The 8703-nt window shown below is 48.0% G+C and overlaps 1 protein-coding gene across 1 annotated transcript in view; it reads left to right on the top strand.

Moving 5' to 3' along the window:
* The first annotated feature begins 3793 nt into the window (after positions 1 to 3793).
* Positions 3794 to 8703, top strand: part of CDK14 (cyclin dependent kinase 14) — a 505722-nt gene continuing 500812 nt past the window's right edge. Inside the window, exon 1 of the mRNA XM_037890727.2 lies at positions 3794 to 4238. Within this exon, the coding sequence (XP_037746655.1) occupies positions 4157 to 4238 (82 nt within the window). The 5' untranslated portion in view covers positions 3794 to 4156. The remainder of the gene's footprint in view (positions 4239 to 8703) is intronic.

Below are 8703 nucleotides of genomic sequence, written 5' to 3'. Positions count from 1 at the left end.
TGTTAGTCTCTAAGGTGCCACAAGTCCTCCTATTATTTATTAAGTACTTCACTGTCACACTCAGTATCACTCAGTGGGAAGTATGGTCCACTCCTATTTGCACACTCTCTCCCTCTTCCTACCCCATGCTCATCTCTGTTTCTGTCCCTTTTCCTTGTCTTTGCATCTCTCTTTCTCTCTTTATCTTTGCATTTTCTTCTCTGCAACATTTCCCAGTCACTGACATTGAAGTGCTATTTTAGTTAGCACTCCAGTGAAATTAAGGGGGACAACAGAATTCATGCCTTTGAGAGCTATTGTTTCAGGCTGTCTGCAGACTGAGGCTTGTCTACTGAGAGAAATTGATCAGCATTACTAGTATACTTATGGTGCTGTAGTTATACCTGTACAACTCCCCATGTGATGAGTCTGTTTTGGAATAACAGTGGGCATTTTTTTTTTGTTAGTTTATGTTGCTTCAATAAGCTAAACTGAAAAAAAAAAAGCTGCTTTTATAATTACTGGTATAATTATTATTGGTGTAGTACATTTCCCTGTGTATATAAGCCCTCAGAAAGGCAACACTGCATAAGTTGTTTACTTTTGGTTCACATTTGGAAGGTTTACTTCACAATCATGAGAGCTAAGGAAATGTACTTTTTAAAAGGCAAGTTAATATTCTCCACAATCTGTATATGTCATAAGGGCCACACAGATACATCATGTGGATCAGCTCTGACTCATAGGCCATATGTTCAACACCTCTAGTGTATGTGCATGTTGCAAAAGACAGTTCCTACCCCAAAGACTTGACAGTTGCAGATGATCTAGGCCCAAGTGCCTGTCTAGTGCTTTTTAAATTGAGTTAGCTAACATGATTTGAAACATTCCTTCACAGATGGAGTGGACACAATGTAATACCTGTAAAATTATGCTAGTTAGCTCTGTTGTAACATAGGTGGTGCGCCTTGCCCTACACCAGGGTTTAAAAAAGTGTTAGTTAACCTGTGTTAGCTAACATGTTTTGTGTGTTTTTTTTTAAATACTCACCTCTTATTCTATCCTAGACACACTCTAAGGCCCAGTCTTGATTGGCCAAGAGATCATCATGTTAGCTCAGCTGAGTTAACTTAACATAATCAAGAAGCCCTCAACACTCATCAGACTAACACATTTGAAGCTGTGTTATCTGGCTGTGTTTTAAAATCTTGGGGAGGGGGGCGGCTATGTTTGGACTTGAAGAGTCAGTGTGCCTTGTCCATACTATTCTTTTAACCATTAGTTAATAGGTGTTAGGTAACATTACCCCTTTAAACCTACTCTAGACAAGGTCTACAAGACTCTCTTCTCTATCTTTGACTCCTACACCAATTGCATTTCTCCAGAATGCCTAAGTTAACCGTCCCAGGGGTGCAGCTGGTAGGAGTTGGAGACAAGTTGGAATTGGGTGGTGAGATCTCACTCTAGAATTTACTCCATCTCAGCCTCCTCTCTTGTGTAAGCATTGCAAACCACTGCTGTTGGAAGTGAACTCTTGCCTGCTTGGCATTCACCCTCCCCGGCTTAATTCCACTTTGTGTATATGCTCTAGATCAAGTGCAGTAGGGTGGTGCGGCATATAGTAGTGCTAATGAGTAATCGGTATTTCTTGCCAACTCAATCCCTACAGAATGCATCCATGCCACAGTGACAGGCACCCCAGAATAATAATTAGTAGCTGGAGATCTACAAATTGTTTTGCCTTGGGTTTAATGTACAATTCAGTGATGCTCTTAATCTTTGATGGCATGAGCTGTGGTAAAAGTGGGATCTCCCTTATGGTCTGCCCTGTTAAAAGCCACTGAAAGGAAGATCAACACAAACAGCCGGCAGACCAGAGGGCCCCTTCCATCCTCTGTCCGCAGCCTTTGGGGTGAGATAAGCCACAGTCCTATGTGAGGTCTCTTAAATCCACTAACCCCTCTCCTCAGCACCAGCTTCTTAATGCAACCACCCTCCTGGACCCACCAACCCCACCCCTTGCACCATCAGCCTGGTCCCACCAACCCCCCCACCTGCACCCATCAGCCTGGTCCCACCAACAAACCACCCCCCCTGCATCCATCAGCCTGGTCCCACCAACGCCGCCTCCCCTGCACCCATCAGCCTGGTCCCACCTTCCCCGCACTCATCAGTCTGGTCCCACCAACCACCCCCCACCCCGCACCCATCAGCCTGAACCCCCAACCCTCCCCCACACCCAGCAGCCTGGACCCACCAACTCCCTCCCCCCTGCGTAAGAACATAAGAACAGCCATACTGGGTCAGACCAAAAATCCATCAAGCCCAGTATCCTGTCCTCTGACAGTGGCCAACGGCAGGTGCCCCAAAGGGAATGACAGACAGGTTATCATCACACCCTGTCACACAATGCCAGCTTCTGGCAAAGAGAGGCTAGGGACCCCATTCCTGCCCATCCTGGCTAATAGCCATTGACGGACCTATCCTCCATGAATCTATCTAGCTCCCTTTTGAACCCAGTTATAGTTTTGGCCTTCACAACATCCTCGGCCAAGGAGTTCTAGAGGTTCACAGTGTGTTGTGTGAAAAAATATTTTCTTCTGTTTGTTTTAAACCTGCTACCTATTCATTTCATTTGGTGGCCCCTTTTTCATGTATTACGAGAAGGAGTAAATAACACTTCCTTATTTACTGTCTCTGCACCAGTGGTTCTAAAAGCTGGTCCGCGGCTTGTGGAGGGAAAGCCCTTGCCGGGCCGGGCTGGTTTGTTTACCTGCCGTGTCCGCAGGTTCAGCCGATCGTGGCTCCAGGCCAATGGGGGCTTCGGGAAGGGCGGCCAGCAAGACCCTTGGCCCATGCTGCTTCCTGCAGCCCCCATTGGCCTGGAGCGGCGAACCGCGGCCAGTGGGAGCTGCAATTGACCGAAACTGCGGACGCGGCAGGTAAACAAACCAGTCCGGCCCGGCAGGGGCTTTCCCTGCACAAGCAGTGGACAGGCTTTGAGAACCACTGCTCTACACCACTCATGGTTTTATAGATCTCTATCATATCCCCCCTTAGTCGCCTCTTTTCCAAGCTGAAAAGTCCCAGTCTTATTAATCTTGCCTCATATGGAAGCTGTTCCATACCCCTAATCATTTTTGTTGCCCTTTTCTGAACCTTTTCCAATTCCAATATATCTTTTTTGAGATGGGCCGACCACATCTGCACGCAGTACTCAAGATGGGGGCGTACCATGGATTTATATAGAGGCAATACGATATTTTCTGTCCTATTATCTATCCCTTCCTTGATGATTCCCAACATTCTGTTCGCTCTTTTTTGACTGCCGCTGCACATTGAGTGGATGAGTTCAGAGAACTGTCCACAATGACTCCAGCGGCCTGGACCCACCGACCCCGACCCCCACCCCCTGGGCCCGGCAGCCCCCAACCCGCAGCCTGTCCCACCAAATCCCCTCCCCCACACCCAGCAGCCCGGTCCCACCAACCCCCCCTCCGGACCCAGCAGACTGAACCTCAGGCCCCGCATCCATCAGCCTGGTCCCACCAACGCGCCCCCCCCCGGACCCCCTAACAGCCTGAACCTCCCCCCCCCCCACACCGCCTTTCCCACCAACCCCCCCGCACCCAGCAGCCTGGTCCCCAGCCCCCCGTATGCAGCCCCGCCCCTGCCGGCCAGCCCTCGCCCCCGAAGGCCACCGCCACCGCGCTCTCCCGGCCGGGCTCCCTCGGCCAATCAGCGAGGCGCGCCGGGGCGGGGGCGGGAGCGCGGGGCGGGCAGGCCGGGGAGGGGAGGGCGGCGCAGCGGAGGCTGCTGGAGTTGCCGCCCGGCTCGGAGCTGGCTGGGACGCGGCCGCTGCTGCTGCGCTAACCGGGGCGGGTCCGAGCAGCCGGCGGCACCCGGCCAGGGCTGCCCCCTTCTCCCGCGCGCCTCGGGGCACCCCCGCCGCTCCGAGCTGCCCTCCCCGGCTGCGCCCCGCCCGGGCTGGCTCCGGAGCCCCGACGGGAGGCGATGAGCCTGCCCTGGGCACCGCGGCGCGCTCCCTCCCCGGCGGTGTGAGCGGCGGCGGCGGCGGCGGGGGAGAAGGGGGTCCCGCGGAGAGGGGAGCCGGGGGGCGGCGGGCGATCGGGCTCCTCCCTCCCCCCGCGCTGGGCCGGCGCCGCCGAGCTGTGCCATGCTGGACGCGCAGTCCGCCGAGAAAAGCAGCAGGATGAAAAAGTTGCGGAGAACTTTGTCGGAGAGTTTCAGCCGAATAGGTGAGTCGGGTCCCCGGCCGCCGCCTCCGCTCTGCCCCCTGCGGCCGCCTGTCCCGGCGCCTCGGGGGGGCATCCTGGCATCCACGCGTGTAGCCCACGCCCACGGGGAACCGTCCGCTTGGCAGGAGACCTCTGGAGGGGGGGGCGATCACATCCCAAGGAGCTTAGCCTACTTGGGGGCTACAGGACTTGGCCCTTCATCCCTAAAGAGTCAGGGCTGTATACTCCAGCCCCTCCTTTTGTAATGAAACTAACTAGAGGGATGTAGAGAGGGACAAGGTGGTTGAGCTAATATCTTTAATGGGCTCAACTTCTGTTGGTGGAAGAGACAAGCTTTGGAGCTACACAGAGTTCTTCTGTTGGTCCAATAAAATATATTGCCCACCTTGGTTTTTCTAACATCCTGGGACCAACAGGGCTAGAACTACACTGCCTACAAGGAGAGAGAGAGATCTGACTAATAAGTGAGCAGAGCTGGAAGGGGCTTGTGGGGTCAGTACAGGCCATTGGCATCACTTGTCTGTTTCCCTACAGTATACTGAGAATGTCTTGTAACACAGGTGACAAAAGGAAGAGGTATGGAACTGGTAGAATTACTTTCTTACGCCTAGAGGATCAGATTTAGTTATGTGTTAGCTTTCTTGTACCTCCTTGCCTCAGCCTACCTCATGCCATCTTTTTTCTCAGGCCTCTGTCTCCTAATTTTTCTCTCCCTTTGCTTTAATTTTGTTATCTCTGTAAATATATTATTTAGCTCTGCAAAGTAATTTGGGATGGAGTTTGCCTGATAAGCCCAATTTCAGTTTAGTGTCTTATAAGTAAAGATTCTTTCTGCCCGTCTAACTACTTATCAAGTACCATTGAGCTTTACAAAGCTGCTATGCATTGTGTTTTACAAAACTGAAAAAAACTAGCAGTGTTCTGTAGATAGTGTTCCTATAGATAATGTTTGAAAACTAACAAAGATTTCTCAGTACCTTCTGAAACTCAGATGCTACAGCATGAGCCTGCAATTGAATTGACTGAAAAGAAATAAAATTAAAATTGACTAGTCTGCTTTCAATGCCACACTGAGAGATCTAGACAAAAATAAAAGCACATCTAGTAGAAAAGTAAATTACTTTTAATGTTTGTCCAACAGGTAAAATGTTTGTTAAAAAATACACCACCAGACAACATCCCCTTAAGGCTGAGGCATGAGGTCGGAAAGCAGATGATGATAGTTAAGCAGTGATGGTTAGGAGACTAAACAAAAGAAGTCTGTCCGTCATCTCTTGCTGCTAAATCCTGTCATTCTCTTGCTGATGTAAACCGTGTTGAGATAGCATGTTATACTTTGTAATGCTGACCTTATCATCTCCTGGCATTACTATCTAATTTTCTTTTTGGCATCAGGTTGCTTTGCCTTAAAAATTGTTATTTACTGATCTTCTTGGAATTCTTTGTCATTGTTCTCTGCACTTTAATATTTTTCATTCAAATTGACATTTTATATCTTTGGCATAATACGTAAAAACAACACAAGCACGTTGGGACAAAATTAGAAAGGCCAAGATACACAATGAGATTAAACTAGCTTGGGGCATAAATGCCGAAAACATTTTACAAATACATTAGAGGCAAGAAGAAGACCAAGGACAGGGTAGGTCCATTAATCAATAAGGAGGGAAAGACAATAACAGAAAATGCAGCAGTGACTAAGGGTTGAATGCCTTTTTTGTTTTCACCAAAAAGGTTAGCAGTGATTGGACAACTGACATAATGAACATCAGTGTAAATGTAGTAGGATCTGAGGCTACAATAGGGAAAGAACAAATTAAGAATTACTTAAGCAAATTGGATGTCTTTAAGTAAGTAGGGCCTGATAAAATACATCCTAGAATTCTTAAGGAACTGGCTGAAGAGATCTCTAAACCATTAGCGATTATCTTTGAGAGCTTGTGGAGGACAGGAGAGATCCCAGAGGACTGGGAAAGGGTACTATATTTGCCCTTTTACAAAAAGGGGAATAAGGACAACCCAGGGAATTGTAGACCTGTCAGCTTAACTTAGGTATTCAGAAAGACAGTGGAGTAAATAATCAGTTTGTAAAAACCTAGAAGATAACAACTAACAGTCAGCATGAATTTGTCAAGAACAAATCATGTCAAACCAACTTAATAGCTTTCTTTGACAAGATAACAAGCCTTGTGCATGGGGGGGAAGCAGTAGATGTGAGATATCTCAACTTTAGTAAGGTTTTTGATACTGTCTCATATGATCTTCTCATAAACAAACTAGGGAAATATAGACTAGACGAACCTATTATAAGGTGGGTGCATAAATGGTTGGAAAACTATACTCTGAGAGTAGTTATCAATAGTTCACAGTCAAGCTGGAAGGGCATATCAAGTGGGGGTCCCGTAGAGCGGTGGCTCTCAACCTTTCCAGACTACTGTACCTCCTTTCAAGAGTCTGATTTGTCTTGCGTATCCCCAAGTTTCACCTCATTTAAAAACTACTTGCTTACAAAATCAGACATAAAAATACAGAAGTGTCACAGCGCACTAGTACTGCAAAATTGCTTACTTTCTCATTTTGACCATATAATTATAAAATAAATCAATTGGAATATAAATATTGTACTTACGTTTCAATGTATATATAGAGCAGTATAAATTAAGTCATTGTCACTATTAAATTTTAGTTTGAACTGACTTTGCTAGAGCTTTTACGTGGCCTGTTGTAAAATTAGACAAATAACTAGATGAGTTGAGAAGACCTCTGAGTATCCCCAGAGGTACACGTACCCCTGTTTGAGAACCATTGCTGTAGGGATCTGTCTGAGTCTGGTTCTATTCAATATTTTCATAAATGATTCATAATGGCATAGAAAACACTCTTAGAAATTTGCAGATGATACCAAATCGGGAGCGATTGCAAGTGCTTTGGAGGACAGAATTAGAATTCAAAATGGTCTTGACAAACTGGAGAAATAGTCTGAAATAAATGGGATGAAATTCAATAAGGACAATGCAAAGTACTAATCAAATGCACAAATACAAAATGGGAAATGACTGCCTTGGAAGGAGTACTGCAGAAAAGGATCTGGGGGTTAAAATGGATCACAAACTAAATGAGAGTCAACAATGTAATACTGTTGCTAAAAAAGCAAATATTCTGGGATGTGTTAGCAGGAGTGTTGTAAGCAAGACTTGAGAAGTAGTAATTCTGCTCTACTCAGCCCCAAAAAGGCTTCAGCTGGAGTACTGTGTCCAGTTCTGGACACCACACTTCAGGAAAGATGTAGACAAATTGGAGAAAGTCCAAAGGAGAGCAACAAAAATGATTAAAGGTCTAGAAAACATGACCTCTGAAGGAAGCTGTGGAAAAAATGGGTTTGTTTCTTCTGGAGAAAAGAAGACTGAGGCGGGACGTGATGACAGTCTTCAAGTACGTAAAAGGTTGCTTTTAAGAGGAGGCTGTTAAATTGTTCTCCTTAACCACTGAGGGCAGGACAAGAAGCAATGGGCTTAAATTGCAGCAAGGCAGTTTCAGGTTAGATAGTAGGAAAAGGTTCCTAACTGTAAGGGTAGTTAAGCACTGGAACAAATTACCTCGGGAAGTTGTGGAATCTCTGTTAGAGTTTTTTAAGAACAGGTTAGACAAACGCCTATCAAGGATGGTCTAGATTAGCGATGGGCAAACTATGTCCTGGGGACCACATCTGGCCCTTCAGACGTTTTAATCCGGCCCTCGAGTTCCTGATGGGGAGTAGGGTCCAGGGCTCGTCCTGCTCCATGTGTGCCATGGCTCCACGTGGCTCCCAGAAGCAGCGGCATGTCCTCTGGCTCCTACACATAGGGGCAGCCAGGGGGCTCCGTACGCTGCCCCAAGCACCGGCTCTGCAGCTCCCATTGGCCAGGAACTGCAGACGGTGGGAGATGCAGAGGTGGCGCCTGTCGACTGGGCAGTGTGCAGAGCTGCCTGGCTGCGCCTCTGTACAAGAGCCAGAGAGGGGACATGCCGCTGCTTCCGGGAGCTGCTTGAGGTAAGCGCCACCCGGAGCCTGCACCCCTGAATCCATCCTGCACCCCTGCCCTAGCCCTGATCCCCCTCCTGCTCTCCAAACCCCTCAGTCCCAGTCCAGAGCACTTTCCTGCACCCCAACGCTAGCCGGATCCCTCACCCCCTGCCCCAGTCCGGAGCCCCCTCCCACATCCTGAACTCATTTCTGACCCCATCCCAGAGTCCTTACCCTCTCACACACCTCAACTCCCAATTTTGTGAGCATTCGTGGCCTGCCATACAATACCTAGATGTGGCCCGTAGGCCAAAACGTTTGCTGGTCCCTGGTCTAGATGAGCAGTTCTCAAATTATGGGGCAGGCCTTCCAAGGGAGGTGTGAGCTCTATGCTTTTTATTTATTTATTTTTTTAAGAGTTCTGGCTATCAGCCCTGGGTGGCAGGGGCTTATGCAGAAGGG

The sequence above is a fragment of the Chelonia mydas genome, chromosome 2, assembly GCF_015237465.2.
Source record: "Chelonia mydas isolate rCheMyd1 chromosome 2, rCheMyd1.pri.v2, whole genome shotgun sequence".
NCBI classification, from domain to species: domain Eukaryota; kingdom Metazoa; phylum Chordata; order Testudines; family Cheloniidae; genus Chelonia; species Chelonia mydas.
This window is presented reverse-complemented; position numbering and strand designations above follow the sequence as displayed.